This window comes from Eubalaena glacialis, chromosome 12 (genome assembly GCF_028564815.1).
Source record: "Eubalaena glacialis isolate mEubGla1 chromosome 12, mEubGla1.1.hap2.+ XY, whole genome shotgun sequence".
NCBI lineage: Eukaryota > Metazoa > Chordata > Mammalia > Artiodactyla > Balaenidae > Eubalaena > Eubalaena glacialis.
Window position 1 is genome coordinate 31,700,115 of NC_083727.1, and position 20,877 is coordinate 31,720,991.

At 39.0% G+C, this 20,877-nt stretch overlaps 1 protein-coding gene across 2 annotated transcripts; it reads right to left on the minus strand.

Annotated features, from left to right (window-relative positions):
- Nucleotides 1-657: 657 nt before the first annotated feature.
- On the minus strand, nt 658-12,322 carry ARG1 (arginase 1). 2 transcript variants are annotated; one of them, XM_061207133.1, is made up of 8 exons: nt 12,266-12,322; nt 8,105-8,177; nt 5,222-5,396; nt 3,241-3,400; nt 1,918-2,012; nt 1,477-1,581; nt 1,111-1,247; nt 658-865 (listed from the first exon to the last, which is right to left on the minus strand). In XM_061207133.1, exons 1-8 carry the CDS (start codon nt 12,320-12,322, stop codon nt 699-701), a joined length of 969 nt encoding a protein of 322 aa, XP_061063116.1. In that variant the 3' UTR covers nt 658-698. The 2 variants fall into 2 exon arrangements, with proteins under 2 accessions (XP_061063116.1, XP_061063117.1); XM_061207134.1 differs by lacking the exons at nt 1,918-2,012; nt 3,241-3,400.
- Between the last annotated feature and the right edge of the window lie 8,555 nt (nt 12,323-20,877).

A 20,877-nucleotide genomic window follows, 5' to 3' on the forward strand; every position in this document is an offset into this window, starting at 1 on the left:
TTAAAAAAAGTAAAACATGGTCATCTAACAATAATGAAGTTGGAGATTGCCCAAGCCTTATGATCACTCATTTTATAGATGAAGGAACCAGAGCCAGAGAGTTTAAATAACTTCACCAAGGTCTTACAGTGTTTTGGGGCAAATGATTTCACTGTGGCTTTTTAATATTTATAGTAGTCTTAAGCAGGATGTGTGTGTATCTATGTCTGTGTGTGTGTGTTTTGCATGTATTTAGAAACCTGTGTAGCAGTGACAGAACCTTACAAAGAGATAAAGAGAAAAGAAGTTTCTAGGGATTACAGCTTTGAACAACATGGAAATATGGTCCCTTTTCAGGTTGGGTAGCTTTATCTCCTGAAATCAAGAGTTCCACTCTATGTGCGGGGGCTGATATAGGTGTTTATTTTTAATGCCAGCACATTTTTATTTGGAAATGAATGTGTATTTCTCTAACGATAAGGCTTTTGCCAAAATGGGAATATAAGCTTTTTAATTTCACAAAAGTTAGCATTTCCATATCTTGAATTTCATACCAAGAGGGAATTGATACAGTTTATACTAATTGTACTAATTTTTACCAAGGCAAAACATTTTTCTGAAAGACCAAATCTTTGGGAGGATAACTAGAAGTTTAACTAAACTAGTGGATTTGCGAATTATGTCATTAACTGTGAGATTTTTATATGACGTTTCCGTGTTTACTTAGGCAGGTTAAGGTAATCAGTAGGCTTATGGTTACCCTCCCGAGCAACTCCAAAACAAGCCAAGGTTAATGCTACTGCTGTGTTCACTGTCCGAGTTACTTCTTCTGGTGTCTTCCCCAGAGATGGATTCACTTCCATTATATCTAATCCTGACAGTAGCCCTACAACAACAAATGGAAATAATGTAATTTATTAAATAGTTGACATTTTTAATTTAGTACAGACTGACTTGAAATATTATCTGGGAATAGAAAGAGGTGTAACAGCTGAAAACATTTCAGTCATTGCATCATGCAATGGACATTTAGGAATTGTCCGTTGGGGCTCGATTTTCAGATTTGGGAGGTATCAATATATATTGGCCAGGTGTACACTTCCTTCTTTATTCACTCAGATTTTTACCTACCTGTTTTGTAAATTTCTTCTGTGATGTAGAGACCTTCTCTGTAAGACAGACCTCCCTGGACTGGTGTGCCAGTAGCTGGTGTGAAAGACGGGTCCAGTCCATCCACATCAAAGCTCAAATGAATTGGCCTTTTCTTTCTTTTAAGAGGTGGGAAAGGAATTCAGTTTAAAGTTGGTGGTTTAATATTTCCTAGAAAAATACAGTTCTTACTTTGGCTTATAAAAAGTAACAACCCAGTGAAGTTCCATGATTGTACTTACTGGCTTTATTAATAACTTACATTGACCAGTGTCAGTTGCAAGTCCTTTTCATAATATTTATGTTACACACATACAAACACACATACACACACACAAAGTATCATACCTTCCTAGTAGATAGCTGAATGCTTCTTCCATCACCTTGCCAATTCCCAGTTTATCCACTTCAGTCATTGAAAAGTATTTAATTCCCAGAATTTTCAAAATGTAGCTATGAAAGAGGATATATTAATCTACAATATATAAGGAGGCTGACCCTATGCCCTCTTGTTTCCTTTTAAAGAAAAGATCAGTGTGGTGAGATTAAAAAAATATTTAAGTTTGGTGAACTGTATGTATATATCAATATATTTTTAAATAGCAAGTCAAGGTAAAAATCACCTGAATACATACACATATATGTATGTACGTGTATACATATAAATATATGTAGATATAGATATATAGACTTGGTGCTGAAAATAATTTTTTCTCATCGGCTCGACCAGCACGCCTAGCAAGAGAAAGGACAAAAAGGAAGATAAGTCACATCAAGGAATAAACTTACTGTTCCCCAGGGTCCACGTCTCTCAGGCCGATATACACAATATCTTTGGCAGATAGGCAGGGAGTCACCCAGGAGAATCCTGGGACATCGGGCATCTAGAATTGCAATGGTTCCATTGGGTTATATATGCTTCTCCTGAGCAAATCTTACATTGAAAGTTAAGGACACTTGTTAGATTGCGTGTATCTTGTTTAGAACATAAATCTCAGGGAAATCATTAAAATATAATACAAAATTAAGAATGAAGTGCCTGCCCGCCTGTGCTACCCTTGTTTGCTTTGGCCTTACCCAGCTTCACCCTGTGGCCCAGACCTAACCTGAATCACTTGTCAGCGTTTACCTGCCCTGCGCCCCATTTCCACTCCGCCCTGCTTTCCTGGAACTCCTCTGTAAAGAAATCAGTGTGCTTCCATTACTTTCATAGCTTCCTTCTTTTCTTCTCTTTCTCAGTAAAGACTTAATCCAGAGGGCGGTTGAGAGCGGCTAAGGGAAATTTTCGATCAGACCTTTGGTTTGACCATATCTTCAGATGTCCTGGAGCCAAGCTTGGCTGTTCCCATGAGCTAGCTACGCATTTTGCAAGCCTATCACTTTGGTCATCTGTTCGGAAAACATTGTTGCCGACATTTAACATTAAGGAGGTTTTGATCCCCAAGTATCATCACGACGGCCAATTTGCTACGGTTGAATCAATAAAAATTGTTTTATTGATATGCTACAGCATATCAATAAAATTATGAACCACAATGTTAAATCTTATTCTGGAATTTCATCTTAACGTCTTTTAGAAAAGAAGTTTCCAAGGAGGAGGTAGTTCTTCCTCTTGGGGTTTAGATATATGCTTCTCACAGTAAAGATGTTAAATAATAAACCACCATAATCCTCATTTGAAAACTCCATTTTTGAAAAGGCCCTATGATGTGGAGGGGACACTTGGTAAGAATGAGAGGCTATGGGGTTTGTAGTAGAAGGAGGAGGTGCCAGGAGACCAGTTCTGGTCCTTGCTGCACATTTGGTATGTCTGTTAACCTCTGAACCTCTGTTAACTTGCTTATAGAGGATTCCTCTCTGCCCCGCCTACTAAAAAGGGTAGTTTAAGAATCAAAAGGGAAGCTACATATGAAGTCAGTTTGCAAACTATCAAGTAAGGTCGAGGTACAGAGCCTCACCACCTCAATCCGCCCACCCATTGCTTATTGGCTGCCCAGAAAAAGGTTTGAGAAATTAATCAAGAAGATGGCACAGGGGTTCTTACTTCCCTTCCGCCTCCTGAACTTCGCTAAAGATAATTCTTTTGTAACAAAATACCAACCAGCTGTTTACCTTTCCCTTTAGTTCCTTCAGGAGGAAAGATACAGGTTGTCCATGTAAGTTCCCAGTTGTGGTTGTCAGTGGAGTGTTGATGTCGGTGTGAGCATCCACCCAAATGACACAGAGATCTGGGTGGACCCTGGCATGGCCAGAGATGCTGCCAATTGCCAGACTTGAGAGGAAAAGAAGTTTGTATGGACATCAGGTTTGCAGTATCATTATATATATCATATCATAAATGCGATATCCTCACCTGATTTTCCTTTAAGTCAAAGTGGCTAATATTTCTGAGAGGTTTTAAATTGGAGATGCCAATTAAACAATTATAACAATAGAGAAAGTATAGCTTATACTTAATATTTACTAACAAGTTATATTTATTCACTTCAATGGCATTACTAATAAATTTGTAATTTTTTTCAAAACCACCTTCTAATAAAATTGCAAATTATAGTTTAACTAAAAATTAACTGTGTGAAAAGACAGTAGCCACACAAGAAATTTTTTAGCATGAGACACCACTCAACCCTCAGGGTTAAATCAGGCTCGTTTTCTGTACTCTCATCTCTCTTGGTAAATACTAATTCTCCGAAGTGAATTAGGACAGAGTCCTTCCATTTTTCTTAAAATCCAATTCTTTTACAATTGGGCAGCATCACTCAGAAGGCCTTACATCCACTTCAGCCAGTGTATCCTGGGAGCTCACTCACTCAGATCCTCTGCTGGAACTTTCTAGTCTCCTGCTACGTATTTAAGGACCCGCTCTTAGCCAGATCCAGAACCCTCAAAGTTCATCTCAAACATTCCAAGCTCCAGAAAACTTGCCGGAATGAAAATGCTAAGTAATATTCTACACAAAAGTTAAAAGATCAGGATTTGCCATGCAATGCTTGCATTCTCCCATTTGTGAATGTTCAGGGATCCTCCAGAGAATCGTGAACTTTCAGATTCTCAAAGTGGAAGCAGTCGTTTCTTGATGTTCAGGTATTGATGATTCAGCTTGATGTTTGTCTTTCCCTACAGGTTTCTTTTCCTTTGGCCTTTTGCCACTTAAAATTTCCACTTACAAATTTTTCCACTTAAAAAAGAAAGTGAGCTCCAGTTTCTCAATGGCAGTTTTGTCACAGAAGCCCTGCTAACACTTTGGCTTTAGGGGAGAAAACAGAGGGGGGTGAAGTAACTGACTCTTGCATCGAGAGCTATTGTAATGTTTGTACTTTTTATCTAATTATACTTCTTCTGATAACATATCGTGGGACCTTGAGAGTAAACATGGAAAGACTCGCATGCAAAAATTATCTTTGCCACATTATTTATAATGGTGAAAATTTGAAAATAACCTGAATATCTGAAAATATGGATATATATAGTGATATCATACCTTGATGAAAAATTAAGCAACAGTAAACAATTATGCTTGTATATATCATGAAGTAACATAAGGAAATTTGTAGTGTAGATTAAGAACAAAACAGGATAATACACAATTGTTAAAATCATACACAAGGAAAAAATTATGGCAGGAAGGAAGTATGCCAGATTTTCAAAATTCCAGTAGAAACGGTTGTTAGAGAATTACAACTGCCATTGTTTTTTCCCTTTTATATATGTGTGTGTATTTCAAAATTTTTTACAATTATTAACTTTTATAATGGGAAACACCTGCTTTAGTTGTTGACCTAAATGAGTTGTTTCTATTATCAGTAATCAAGTACAGTAAGCTGACTATGAATTTCCTCAGTGCTTATTTAGAAATGTAAGCCTGAATATTTTGCCGAAATCCATTCATATGTCATGTATTTTCTGCTGTTACAAATCTATGTTTCCAAAATAAAGTAGTAACCAATAAAATTAAAAGAAAAAAGACATAAAATTTGGTATAAAATATTGATCAATGCTCTCCTTCCTTATTTTCTCTCTTCTCACGGTTTTGGTGATACTTCCTTTACAGTATTTGTGCCAGACTTCCATAGAGATAATCGTTAAAAAAGACCTGTGGTCTCCGCCCAGTACAAGGCTGGTCCTTCCGTTCCTCTTGATTTCTGCCACCACATCAGCCAGCTGTTCACTTGCTTTTCCCACAGACCTTGGATTCTTCACCATTTGAAAGGGACTGTCATTAGGGACATCAGCAAAGGTCAGGGCCCCATAATCTTTCACATCACACTCTATAATTAAAATGAAAAGTTTCAGGTTACTAAGTAAAAAAAGAGATTACAAAACAGCCTGTAGGATGATTCCAATTTTACCAAATAGGTGTATTTGAAAAAAAAAAAAAAAAGTCTGGAATGGCTGTAAAAACTTGTGAAGGTGAAAACCTTGTCCACTGTTGCCTGACAGCATCATCCCACCTTAGCTGCACACCCGTGCCTGCTGTATACTGGGTTCTCTGCAAACATCGATACTTCTTGAATCGAGCCAGTTAGGCTAGACGCGAAAGTGTAACAGTGATAAGCTGGTTTGGGCTTAATGGGTGGCATCACTGTCTTGGTCTCTGTCTCTGTTTATGTGCTGTCTACTTTTCTACAATAAGCATGTTTTGTATATGTAATGAAGAAATTGTTTTTAAAAGAATATGCAGGGCTTCCCTGGTGGCGCAGTGGTTGAGAATCTGCCTGCCAATGCAGGGGACACGGGTTCGAGCCCTGGTCTGGGAAGATCCCACATGCCGCGGAGCAACTAGGCCCGTGAGCCACAACTACTGAGCCTGCGCGTCTGGAGCCTGTGCTCCGCAACAAGAGAGGCCGCGATAGTGAGAGGCCCCCGCACCGCGATGAAGAGTGGCCCCGCTCGCCACAACTAGAGAAAGCCCTCGCACAGAAACTAAGACCCAACACAGCCAAAAATAAATAAATAAATAAATAAAAAATCCTTCCCTCTATTTTTAAAAAAAAAAGAATATGTGTACATATATATTTATGCCCAAAAGAAAATACACCAATATTTTCTAAATTTTCTTACACTATATTAACAGCCCGTGGTTTCAGTCCAGTCTGTCACCAGCTGAAGCAGCTCAGCTCCCTGCTCTGTCCATTGTACCTGCCTCATAGTGGGACTGTCTGAATTAAATAAGAACGTATGATTAGCAACAAGCCTTAAAGCTTCTGTGAGGTCAGGAAATAAAAGCTCTATTATTATACTTCTTTAATAAAGAAATTGCAGCTAGCCCAAAGTTTCTAAGGACCTAGGTCACTCCCTAAAAGGCCCTGTTTAGGCTTCAATTTACAGAGCTTCATGTGATATAATTACAGTGTTCTGAACTAACCAGTCATTGTACGCTGTAGTCATTAAATGTCTGTGTGTATCCATGATTCAGTAACACCTTCAAGAGATTCAACCTGATATAATATATGACCAAATTATGCTTGTTAACAGAGGGACTAGTCTAGTCCATTTCCCCAAGCCTTCTGTTCCCTCTTGGGGTCTTTTTTTTTTTTTGGCTTTATGAGGTATAATTGTTATTCACTAAAATTCACTCACTTTAAATGTACAGGTCAACCAGTCTTAGAAATATCTACAGTCTTGCAACCATCACCATAATCAAGATTTAGAATATTTTCATCACCCCCTAAATTCCCTCGTGCCCCTTTATGGTCAATCCCTGCCCCACCCTCAGGCAACTACTGATCTTTGTCTTGCTATGCTTTCGTCTTTTCTAAAATTTCATACAAATCATACAGTTGGTAGTATTTTGTGTCTGGCTTCTTTCACTCAGCATGATGTCTTTGCCATTCATCCATGGTCTTGCCTATATCAGCAGTCTGTTCCTTTTTATTGTTGAGTACTATCCCATAGTATGGATGTACCACTTTTTATTTATCCATTCACCGGTTGATAGGCATTTCGTTGTTTCCATTTCTTGGCTTTTATAAATAATGCTGCTACAAACATTCAGGTAGAAGTGTTTATAGTATATGTTTTCACTTCTCTTGGGTAAATATCTAGGAGAAGATTTGCTGGGTCAAGAGGTAAATGTATGTTTATTTAAGAAACTGCCAAAGTGATTTCCAAAGTGGCTGTATCATTATGCATTCCCACCAGAAATACACGAGGGTTCCAGTTGCTCCATATCCTCCCCAACACTTCATCAGAGTTTTAAATATAAAGATGACGTTTACTTTAGCCCATACTTTTAAAATTATATCACTTTGCATTTGCATGCTCGTATATATGTAGGTATATGTATATGTGTACACATACACTCATATACACACCATGCAAACACTAGGTACTATTATTATTATTATACCACTGTTTTATTTTCTTTCCTTTTACAAATAGGGGTCCTCTTGCTAGTAGTGTACTTCCTGCTGCCCCTGGCTTTTCATTTTTGATTCCCCTGACTCCCCTACCACCCACCCCCAGTTCTTGCACACACACATTCTCTTATACAAGAGTCTGGCTGGAAAGACAAAATATCTGAGTGAGGATATTCATCCAACAGTATTTACTGAGCATGCTCCCCATCGCTGCTTTTTTTATAGGATGTACTTCTAAGGTTATAGCCAATGCTGCAATTCTGTGGTATAAATGTCACTCCAGACATACCCTCTTTTAGCAGGAGCCTGGTCCTTCCTTCAGAGTGAGAAGGAAATCAGGCTGATCTTTCAAGTTAAAAATTACCTTGCTCAAGCTAGTGGTTACCAGTGGGGAGGGGCAATATAGGGGTAGGGGATTAAGAGGTACGAACTATTATGTACAAACTAAGCTACAAGGATATATTGTACAACACAGGAAATATAAGCCAACATTTTATAATAACTATAAATGGAGTGTAACCTTTAAAAATGTGAATCATTATATTGTACATATATGTAACATATTGTACATTAACTATACTTCAATAAAAAGTAATTAATTAATTTTTTTAAATTACCTAGTTCTTTAAGTTTCTCAAGCAGACCAGCCTTCCTCAATACTGTAGGGCCTTCTTCCACCCCTCCTCGTGGCTGAACAATTAAAAAATAGAGTAATTCAGACATTATCATGACCATCTGATGCCCATAATAGGAACCCTTTTCATTAATCAATTGAAGAGTAACTATCAATTTTTGAATACCTACAGAGTCAGGAATTTACATTATCTCATTTAATCATCACGGCAAGGTAGATTGAATTACCCCTATGTCAAATATGAAGATCTAGAATCAGAAAGGTTATATAACTTTCCTAACAAGTGGGAGAGCCTTAGTTCACATCCGCATTCTTTAGATTCCAAAACTTGCATCTCCTCTTCTCCATCACACCGTGTTACCAGCACAGTGAACACATATTTTGTACAAAAGCGCTCCGAGAGATGGAGATACAGTGATTCAAAGGAGAGGGCGTCTGTCTTTGAGTAACTAACAAGCTAATAGGGGATTTGGATATTTAATCCCAATTACAGTACTTAGAGACTTGCTTCAACGCAGATACAAGATTCATAACCACAAAAACAGGATGATCGTAACTCTGCCAGGGGCAGAGTGTGTCAGAGAAATCTGCGTGGAGTAGGCTGATATTTCTGCTGAGTCCTGCAACGTGAGTAGGTGTTCAGGAAAATAGATAGGGTGATAGAGAAACTTTGCAAACCAGGGGAACAGCTTGAGTAAAAACATAAGGAAAAAGAAAAAAAAGAGCGTGGCATAAGAAAGACCTACTTGCAGGTCCTCACGGTGGTAAGTTAGGGCTCTTGGGGAGAAAGCAGGCAGCAGGGAAGATCACCCGGGAGCCGAAACCACAAAACTAACCTGGTATTTCAAGTTTTGACCTGCTTAAGCACAGTTGGCACAATTCTACCTTTGCTCATTTTACATCAGGGAAGCTAACACGCTTCTTCCTGGCCGTAAGTCTTCTCCAGCCTCCTGGCAGATTAGCCATCTAAAGAACCGGTTCTTGCATGTGTCTCTCTGATTCTAATTTCCAACAAGCCTTTTTAATACAGGAGGTTACTTTGTGTTCTCAGGGGAGAAGGTGTGCCAAAAGACAGGTGCATCTATCCCCAGGATTGTACTGTGGCACCAAACTAAGCAGATATTTCTTCCCAACTCAAATTACCGGTTGACTTGCCCTGGCTGCCAGGCAAATCCTCCATGTCAAATTCCTGTCTCTGGCAGCCAGGGACGCCCCACGCTCAGCCGGACACATTTGCTCCTTCACTCCACTCCTTTTTTGTATGACTCCCACCCCCTCTCAAGTAGATACAATTTCTCCTTCTTTAAACTCCAACAGAGTGCTGCTTGGCTCAAATTTTGCCTTGGTTTTGTGTTTGTTTTTGTCTTTTCTCCATTATTAGATTTCAGTCCAATTTTTTCTACACTTCCAGCACTGTATTTTGTAGTACGGAGCTGACACTTAGTAGATGCTCAAAAATTGTCAATTTGATAAAACTCCCTGCCCTTTTTCCCTCTCCCTTTCAAACTTTAGAACAAATCTCATACACCCCTTACAAATGAACTTATTTACAAAACAGAAATAGACTCACAGACATACAAAACAAGCTTATGGTTACCAAAGGGGAGATGGAGGAGGGGATAAATTAGGAGTTCGGGATTAAAATATACGCACTACTATATATAAAATAGATAACCAACAAGCACCTACTGTACAGCACAGGAAACTATACTCAACATCTTGTAATAACCTATAATGGAAAAGAATTTAAAATTTACATACATATATAAAACTGAATCACTTTGCTGTACACTCAAAACTAACACAACATTGTAAATCAACTATATTTCAATAAAAATTTAAAAAATAATAACACCATTCTGAACTTTAAGAATTATTAAAAAACAACAACAACAACAACAAATCTTATACACCCCTTAGTTGATACGAAAGTCCTCCCTCAGTATCTGTAGAGGATTGGTTCCAGGACATCCACCCTACCCCACCACCTCCCCATCCCCCCACCCCTACTCCTCCTACCCCCTGCCCCCTGCACGGATGCTCAAGTCCCTTACATAAAATGACATAAAGATATTCCAGATACAGAACCCACAGATATGGAGGCCAGGCTGTATATTTATTACAATATCACAGTCGATCAATTTCACAGAGTGACACTTTTTAGCTTTTTTTTTTTTTTTTTGTCTGATTCAAACTGCTTCTAATGATTGGTCTTTCCTCATTGTTCTTTGTTGGCTCTACTGACTTTGAAGCTGGGCTCCATTCCCTAACTGACTGCAACTCTAAGATCCTCTGTAGATCTAAAGATGCACCAGTGCAGGTCAGGAGCACAGGCTTTGGTATCAGACAGTCCTGTCTGGAATTACACAGTCAAAGCTGTGTGACCTTGAGCAAATTCTCAAATCTCTCTGAACCTTAGTTAACTCAACAGTAAAATAAATATAACACCTACTTCATTCTTTGCCACCACCTCCTCCCCTTAACCACTGCCCTGCAAGGGAATGGAGTCCTTTTTCAGATTCAACCTTCTAGCCCTTTAATCCTCTCCTTTGCCTATTTATCCAACTTTATCTCCTTTAGGTGAGGACAGAAATTTATATGTTGGCCATTTTTTTCCCTTCTATGCTATGGCTTAGTGTAGAAAAATATCTCTCTCTGAGTCCTTACTATCATGAGACAATAAGCTTCATTCTCATGGGGCCATGTTTTAATAAGGAAGAGCTATAGAAGGCAGGAAGGAAGAATTATGGAGAATGGAAAATGCATCTGGCTATATTTCAACATATTATCCCCTAGAGTGGCTGTTATTATCAGCATTTGGCCTTCTGCTGAGGTCCAGGGGTCAGAGCATATTCAAGCCGTTTCCTCCCTGCCTGCCTTCCTTCCTTCCTCCTTCCTCTCTTCTTTCCTTCCTTCTTTTTTTATCAGTTATTTCAGTGCTATCTTTGTTAGAACCTGTCCCAAGAATAGGTGAGCACATTGTGGACTTTGCAATTACCCCCAGCATTAAAAGAAACACTTCTTTGTCAGCAAAATGTCCCTGTGTTTCAGGAGAGACCTTTGAAAGATTTCCAGGGAAAGTGAAGCAGTATTGACTGACAGTCCAAATGCAGTTTGCATCTCTAACCTCCGACCTGTCCCAATTTGTTTTGTAATAAAAAAGCCAGAGTGCAAAGCAAGAGTTCAAAACTAAGAGAAGAAATACATTGCTCAGACGGGCAAAGAGAAAGTTCTAAGAAACCTGAGAAACCCCATTTAAAACAACCACAACCACAAAAAATCAGCCTGGGAAGGTGTCAATTCACACTCTATCCTGTTTGTTTTTGTTTTTGTTCTTCCCCATCCCCCCTCTTTTAGCACAGACGCTTACAGGAGTCGAAGATATCTGTAATCTCATTAGATTTACCAGAATGAGTGTGCCTGGGCAGAAAAAAAAAAGACTGTATATTTACGTGTTGCTGGCATGTGTTGGAATCTGGGAGTTTGATAAATTCATTAGTCCTTTCAATGTGGTCAACTTGCAGGTGGGTTTCCTTTTTTGTTTTTCTTTTTTCCTCCCTCAAAGAGAGGTGCACAAGGGACTCTACCTAGTCCATGAAATCAGTACTTTTATAGAATCATGAAAGCCCTAAAATAATATAAATTACTCACAAAGTTGATAAATCAATAATGTTTAGGTTATCCACATTTTTAAATTCTAAAGGTTGCTGCCCGTCTATGAAATTTTTCTAGGTGTTAATTACATAACTAAACAAACAAATGTGTTTTCTTAAAATTCTATCTCCTTCTACATATACACAGTAACACCAAAAGCAACGAGAGCACGGAAATCTAAATGAGTAGCTACAATACAGAAAAAGTCTACTTCCATTCAAATAAAAATATTTTCTCTTAAAAAAATATGAGGAAAAATTCAGCAGATTTAAATAAAATTAGCTGTGGCTGAGATTAGGAGCCATAAGAATAAATGGATTTGTGACCATAATTATACAATGATGCAAAACGGTGAGAGGACTTTAAAATATAGATTTCAGGTCAGGTTGTATCAGGGAATTTAACTAACCAGACATTAACACCTTACTAATTTTGAAGTTCGAAACTTTCTCATAAATTCCGGTTATTCAAAGCCAGGGTTTTTACTCACCTGGCCCTTTGAGAAAGGAGCTCCGATGATCCCTATGGATTTTGGCTTGGAACTCATGCTCCAGCACTGCTCACCACTGCACCCAAGGTCTCGAGCCAGTCGTCACTCTGTGCAACTCTCAGTGACGGAGAGCACATATTTTTTTCTATTTATAATTGAGTTAAATCTGTTTACTTTATTCTAATGAGGGAGAGTGGCTCCACCTACTGAAACAAAGCAGCAGTCAAGTGGAAGTCCAGCAAGTTCATACTTGGAATAACTATTAGTCCTCCGGGTCTAGGTCTCTAATTAAGTGAGATTATTCCTGTAGCCAGTTCACACCCATTTGACAAAGCCAGCTGGTGACATTAATCTTTCCTAACCACCACTTTGATTTTCTAATCATAATTATCTTTTCTAGTCATAATTAATTAATCAAAACCACAGAAGAAGTGCTATGGTTCTAGTGGTGCAAACTCAGGGCATGGCACTTACCTCCTCCAGGTCTTTGCATCCTCCTGTGTCAAAAGGGCTGGGACTAGCAAGATGGTCTCCCACATCCCTTCCAGCTCTACAACCCTGAATTCAGTTTTCACTCTGGGATTAATAGTTAATCCACGAGGCACACCTCATACACCACCAGAGCACAGTCTCAGGGAAGGCATATGACTTCCTTTTCTGATTATTAATTAAAGAAAAAATTAATTGCCTGATTAATAACCCAGAAGTGTTACCATACTAATTTTGAAATACGATCTGTGGGAAAGTAACAGTTATTGGATTCATAACATCAAAATGAAATAGAGATGCAAAAACAGCCACGACTGAGTTTTTATCATGTGCCAGATGCTGTTCTGTTTTATATGATCTCATTTAATCTTTATGTGACTTTTATGACCAGTCTCATTATTTATGTTATTTTACTGATGAAGCAACTAAAGCTCAGAGGGCTTGCCAAATGTCACAAAGAGGAAGAGCCATGACACAGTCATAGGCATTCTGGATCCACCTAACCACTGGACTTTACATTCTAAACGCAGATGAAGTGTCAGCAATGTGTGCCTGTCAGACCAGTGTGTAAGATCTTATAGAAAAACCCAAACGAACTTTCTGGCCAACCCAATATATCCTAGATATTTACTTGGGGTATTTTGTATAGCTAAGTATTAACCTCTTATGGTTTCACACTGCAAATAACTTTTTCTAATCTGTCAGTAACCTGATAACTTTATATATATGTCATCATTCAAGATTCTTATTTTTGAAATAGGCAGTTGAATAATTTTTTCCTTATGCTTTGCACTTTGGAAGTTTCATTAAAGTCCTTTCTACTCCAAAATCACAAATATATATTTCTGTATTTTCTCCTATTTGCTTTAGAGTTTATGTTTCACATTTAGTTCTTTAATCCATCTATACCCATCTTTGTACATTGTGTAAGTTTTCCAACGCTATTTTCCCTTGTAGAGTCCATCAGTTTCCTCAACAACACCCACTGAGCCGTCCTTCCATTTTGCCTCATGGAGTCGAGTGGTATTTCCCTCGTGTACCAAGTTCCCCTAGACACATGGGCTCTTTCTTCTCATCCATTGGCTTATTTACCTGTGGCTGTACCAGGTCCACACTCTTTGATTATCCTGGCTTTACGGTATATCTTACCATTCTTTGGTTAATAGTAACATTTTGCTCTTCTTTTTCAAAACCGATTTAGCTATTTATGAGCCTCTGTTCATCTACATATTCAGAATAAGTTGTTGGGTTCCTTAAAAAAAATCCTGCTAGGATTTTCACTAAATTTGTAGATGAGTCCATAGAGATTTGATACCTTTCAGGTTTCATTGTGGGTGTATTATTTTTACTCTAACATCTGAAAGTTCCTTCTATATCAAGCTGAGGTTGCCTTCTTATTACTTGACCTGGTGATTACAACCCTTCAATCCAAGTAAAACACACTATCCCTCGGCTTCATGTCTTTCTTGCATTCTCTATTGTTTAGCCTGTATATCCCCAAATACCTCACCAGTTTCTTATATTACATGATGGCTACTCTCCTTCAGGTCATCAACTTGGTCATTCCCTTCAAAACATCTTCTGGCTTCCCTATGGCCTCCTTAACTATGTGATTCCATCCAGAACCAAGTGCACACATCCAAGTGTAGATGGAGTCATCTAGCCCATCAAAGACAAATTTGGTAATGCTTGACTTTCCAATTCACTGATAAAAATACTGAACAGGGCAGCACCTATGAAAGAGCTCCTTGGTATTCCAATGGAAACCTCAGCCCAGATTGCCATAGTTCCATTAATTAGTCATGGATCCACAGGTACAGCTGTTCCCTCAATTCCCAGCTTAACCACTCCATCTTGGCTGTAAGGATATCATAAGGAAAACTGCCAGGTATGTCAATAAATTCTTGCTGCACTTTGCCTGCTACATTTTGTTACTTACCAGTCTGACTTCCCTGTCAAAGGTGATGAATTGACCCTGAGAGACACTCTCTTCTTGGTAAACCCACGCTGACTTCTAGTGATTACTGTTTCCTTTTTGTTGTGAACATAAACCACCTTTTCGATCTCCAAAGCTGTCATCTCAGGACTTCTAAAGGAAGAAGACAGAGGACATCTTACCTATATCATCCTATCAGAGCTCCAGTTTTTCCAGCTCAATCCTTTCACTTATTTTAAAGTGTACATATTAAGTTTTTAAAGCCCTTCTCCTAGTAATACAAACCTCTTATCTAATATCTCTCCTTCTCTCCCTCCGTCTTTCACTCTCTCTCTCTGTCTCTCTCTCTCTGTCTCTCTCTCTCTGTCTCTCTCTCTCTCTCTGAAATCCTATCATCTAGCACTTTCCTGAAGATGGGACCACATCTTATTTGACTTGGATCCAAAGCCACTAGAATGAGGTTTGACACATAGGCCCTTGTATTAGTTGCCTAGAGCTACCATAACAAAATATCACAAACTAGATGACTTAAAAGAGCAGAAATCTGTTATCTCAATTCTGGAGGCTGGAAGTTTGAAATCAAGGTGTCGCAGAGCCATGCTCCTCCTGAAACCAATAGGAGAATCGTTTCTTGCCTCTTCCTAGCTTCTGGTGGTTTTCCAGCGACCTTTGGCATTCCTTGGCTTGTAGATGCATCACTCTAATCCTCCATCTTCACGTGGTCTTCTCCCTGAGTCTCTGTGTTTTCCCACGGCCATCTTCTTATAAGGTCACAGGTCATATTGGATTAGGGCCCACCCTACTTCAGTATGACCTCATTCGACTAGTTATACATGTATGCAATGACCCTATTTCCAACTATGGCCACATTCTGAGGGACTGGAGATAAGGACTTCACCATATCTTTCGGGAACACAGTGCAACCCTAAAGAGCCCTCAGCTAATGTTTTTGCAATAAAAAGAAAGGATGAATAAATAAGTTACATGATGAGAGAAACCAAAAAATCATATAGCTCTTACCCTCTACCTCTTTCTCTTTCTAAGCCTCCAAACTGTGGCCCATCTCTGCATTGTCCTTTCATCAGCCAACTAACAAACAAGACTCTCTTCCGATGAAGCCCAGAAGTCTTAGCGTTTTTATAAAGAACTAGAAAGTACAAAAAATCCAAAGGACTAAATCTCTAATGAAGTGATTTCAGGGAACCATTTTGTTTGATGTATTGCCCAAACTTTTTTTTTTTCTTCTAAATATTTTTGTATTGTGTACATTCTTTATATTTTGTTGTAACATATTATTTGAGAACAGATTCCATTAAAGATTTTCTTTTTCTTTAAGCCATCTCTTACTCAGGAAGTGACCTGAAGGGCTGGCATTGGAGCCTGTTTCATCTCAGTCTGGGTCAGGGCGGGTGTGAGGGGTGTGGGTACGACAGCAGGGGGGTGGGTCTACGATGTATGTGCTACAGATGGGACATTCGCGCTCGGCACCAGTGTTTCCAGCTTGGTGGTTCTTAAGCTTTCTTGAATTACTGAGTGTTCTTTTTTTAAAAAATTTTTATTGGAGTATAGTTGATTTACAATGTTGTGTTAGTTTCTGCTGTACAGCAAACTGATTCAGCTATACATATACATATATCCACTCTTTTTTGCCCGAACTCTTTAAACCCAATACAATAAGAAGGGGCCCGCTCCTGGAACACTTTGATTTTATAGAAATGTTCAAACTAATGATCCCTGGTACGTTACCTAGTCATGTCTCTAGGAAGGAACTCTTCTAACCCTTTGAGGCATGCTAGAAGCTTAAGCAGAGTGGGCGGCCATGAAAGAAGCTTCACTCTGAGTGTCTGGCTCATGTCACTTCATGACTATGTGTTTATAGCCTCCTCTTCTTTCTTTGCCTTCCTCTCTTCACCCGGTCAGACTTGAGGCAGTCCTCCTGAGAGTGTGGAGGCGATAGGAAACAAAATGTCGGGACGTCACTGATCTCTCTATGAACATAAGAGCTCGGGGCAGCACTGCGCCAGGAGACAGCGAGTAACCCCAAAGTGGAAGACCCACCCACCTGGTGCCCCGAAGTCTCCAGAGCTATCCCTCAGTTCCCAAGGGGACCCTGAACTGCAGCCTTGGGATGGGGAAGATATTTAAGTTTCATTTCGGAAGCTGCAGCTGCAGACTCCCAGACAGAATCTAAGAGAGAAAGAAGAAGGTATAAATCACAGAAAATGATAATCGCTGGTTTCATGAGCACATGTGAGTCACCTGAGAGTACCCTAGAAATAGTGTGGGGACTTAAGGTCCTGCACTAACAGGCAAAGACTGGAGCCAGAGAACTACTGTGTATGCCTGTTATTGGGATCTAGATTTACTCCAAGGTAATGTGGCTGGGAATGTAGGAAGGCAGGCATATGGAAAAACCGTGTCCCCAGTTTTGGTGGCTGGGAATGTAGGAAGGCAGGCATATGGAAAAACCGTGTCCCCTGAGGTAGAGCAACTTGTTCAACTCACACAACGAATTGAGTCTAGAGCTGAGAACGGGATCCACATTTCTTGGATCGCTCTAATGCTACTCCCACTTCTCATGCCACCTCTCTTCACCTGCAAGACTTCTTCATTCTTATAAATGAGACAGTCAAACTTTAGCTGTTAAGAAATTTAAAAGATTTTCAGAATCTTTCAGAAATGAAACCTGGTGAGTAGTGAACCATATACTCTGAAAAAGTTGGCAAAGAATCTGTAGAAAATTCATCAAGTTCTCTACCTAGACCCAGAGAGTCAAATCATTGTCTATTATGTTTCAGTGGTTACTTTCTTTTGATTTGTCCTGCTAGATGGTGGATGCCCTCAAAGTCTGACTTCTCTGGAAAATTAAACTGAAATTAAAAACAAAATTTTATTTTTTGCTGAGGAGTTTTAGTGTGTCTGTGTATTAATCGGCACTGGATATCAATTTCTTGTAACTATTAATGGAAACCAGAAGTGTGTTAATTTAAGAGATGGCAGGATTTTGTTTTAAGGTTATCTTGGCTCATGCTCTGGGAATTACGTTATCTGAGCTTCCAATGAGGCATTTCTGGAGGAAAGTGGGGTTTTGTCTAGTTGTTTTCAAGATTTTTCTCTTTGCCTTTGGCTTTCTGTAATTTTGGTGTGCTGGGTCTAGCTGTGCATTTCTATGTATCTTTCTTGGATTTGTTTGGCTTCTTGAATCTGTGGATAAATATTGTTTATCAGGTTTTTTTAAATTCCCAGTCATTTTTATATGTGCAAGTGTCTCATATTCTCTGCCTCAGCTTCTTTCTCCGCTCCTTCTGGGATTAAAGTTAAAAGTATTAAAGTTAAAAGACTTCTAAGTCTATTCTCTTATCTCTTGCTCTTTTTGTCTTTTTATCTTTCCATGTTGCATTCTAGGGAACATCTTCCGATCTATTCCCTGGTTCAATAATGTGTCCATCAGCTAAATCTCTTCAATGAATTCTCAATTATTTTCCATTTTTTTGATATGGGTTTCTTCTCCCTGTAGCTATTTCCAAGTTTGTCTTTCATTTCTTTAAACATAGTAAATATAGTCGGCTTGCAGTCTGTAGCTGGTAATTAGTGTTTGAAATCTTTGTAGGCCTACTTCTATTCTTATTTTTTCTTTCTTATGGTGATTTGTTTTTTAATGCTAGGTCATCTTTGTGCTGGTCATTGTTAATGAAAATATTTTCAGGAATAATGTGAGGAGATCATAAAAGTATCTTCCTCCGATAAAATCTGTGTAGTTTCCAGGTACCTGGGGCACAACAAGTCTAGAACTGCCTTAAATCCAATTCAGGGCTCAGGGTCTCAGTGCCACCCAGGTGAATTGAAACCTGGATGCAAATCTTTGTAAAAACTGGTTAACTTCTCGTCCACCTTACTCTGAGGATAGTCCCTCTAAAGGGTCACAGCTTTTTTTTAAGGTCTCTTCCTTAATTCTGAATTTTTATATGCCCTGAGCTTTGATTTATGTCCATTTCACTCCACAAGGCTGTCATAACAAAAGTTAAAATTTACCTGAATTTTCAGATGCCCCAGAGCAAAAGCAGCTTCTGTTCTAGCTTACTTCCTGAGGCTCCCATTTTCTCTTTTAGTTTTAACCTCACAATTCTTTACTGTCATGTTAAGTCATCACTGCTTTTAAGTGAGTTTTGCCCATTATTTTTAGTTGTTGTCATCAAGAGAGATGATCTCAATAACCTAGCCTACTATTCTTGGAAACTGGAAGTTTACAGGTGAATTTTTGAGAGTATTCTGGCAAAATACAGTAGAAAGTTGAACTTATGGTCTTTCCAGTGACATTTCCCAAAAGGGGGAATCGACAAGATGTCCACTCTTTGGGTAAACCATTTGAAGATGTGTCCTGAGGACACATCAGCAAGGAGGCTTGGCTCTCTGGCTTTCCAGAGTTAAGGACGAATGAGAGTCACTTCTGAAATCATGAAACATCTTTTCTTGGCAGAGTCCAGCACTTTCAAGGCAACCACTCAGTTTTTTAGCTTATATGCTATAAATTCTCTGGTGAAGGACAGAGCTCCTCTGACCTGTATACGTGCACACTTACATTCTGTGGGTGGTTCAAAACACATTGCTACTCAGAGAGAGGGAGGCTGATGAAGGCAGAGGGCTCTACCTACCTAGATTCCTTGGTAAGCAATCAATCAATAAGTATTTACTAAAAACCATTTTATTTACTGCTTGCTTCTGTACTTTTCATTATGCAGGACCAGAGGTATAATATATAGACAGAGCCCTTAACTCAGGATGAAGCTAGGATCACAGATTGCATGAACTTGCTATGTCCCCTTAGTCTCCTTTAATCGCCACAGTTCCTCAGTTTCTCTTTGTCTTTCATAAACTTCAGACATTTAAAGAGTCTCTCAACTTAGGTTTGTCTGAGGTTTCCTCTGATTAAATTCAAGTTTTACATTTTTGCAAGAATACCACAAAAGTAATACTGTATACTCTCAGTGTATCATGTTAGAGGGCATGTGATATTGATTTGTCCCATTACTGTTGAGGTTGACTTTGATCTCTCAGTTAAAGTAGGATTTGCCAGGTTTCTCCACTGTAAATTTACTATTTTTCTCTTTGTGATTAATAAATATCTTGTGAGGTTAATCAATTTTATGTAATTATCCTGTTTCTCATTATACTTCAACCCACTAAGTTTAGCCTTCATTAATGATTCTTGACTGAAACAGTTATTACTGTGACATTTGCCAAATGGTGATCGTTTATTTCCATCACTTTTTACATTTATTAGTTGGAATTCTACTCTAACAAAGAGTTTTTATTCCTTCCCCATTTATTTATTTATTCAGTTATTCATATCATCATGTGTTCATGGTTTCTACTCTATGGGTATTGATCCATCATATTCTGTTACAAATGTTGGTGTCCCCCACATCCAGTTGATAGGCTGAACCCCTCACCCTCAATGGTATTTGAAAATAGGAGCCTTTGGGAGGTAACTAGAGTTAGATGAGGTCATGAGGGTGGGGCCCTCATGATGGGATTATTGCCCTTATAAGAAGGTACACCAAAAGCTTGCTCTCTCTCTCCATGGATGCACAAATAAGAGGATGTGAGCACACAGAGAGATGACGGCTGCCTACAAGCCAAAAGAAAGAAACTTACATTACTGGCATCTTGATCTTGAACTTTAAAACTGTGAGAAATTTCTATTGTTTAAGCCACATAGTCTATAGTATTTTGTTATAGCTGCCTGACCTAAAACATTACCGTTTATTATTTTGTTCTCAGATTACCCCAGATTTGGCCAATGTTTCAAGCTGACTTGTGTATCTTGTTTTAATGACACCATCTTTATTGAGCACTTCCTTACTTTCTGGAACCATGAGATATTCCAGGCTCATCTTGTACTTTCATCTTGTTCTTTCCCTATGACCGCCCTGGGGCTAGCCATTTGTCCAAGGAGCCCCAGTTCCTTTTATTTGAGAATGGTATGTGGAAACCAAGATCCGGGTGCCAGGAATGCCCATTGCTCCTGGGAAATCATTGCCTCTGTGCTCTTTCAGCAGGTGGAGCTAGGAAATACACACACACACACACACACACACACACCTATAACCATCCATCCATCTGAAAATAGTCCCTCACAGAACCAGAACCAAACAATCCAGAGATTATTTGGGGGAGGGGGACATCC

Excerpts from the sequence above, each read along its gene's own strand:
- ARG1 (XM_061207133.1), bottom strand. The coding sequence starts at position 12,322 with ATGAGTTCCAAGCCAAAATCCATAGGGATCATCGGAGCTCCTTTCTCA. Across the intron at positions 3,401-5,221 it reads GTACTGGGCGGAGACCACAG|TCTGGCAATTGGCAGCATCT; the intron begins GTCTTTTTTAAC and ends TTTCCTCTCAAG. Across the intron at positions 1,248-1,476 it reads TTCAGCTATCTACTAGGAAG|AAAGAAAAGGCCAATTCATT; the intron begins GTATGATACTTT and ends ACCTCTTAAAAG.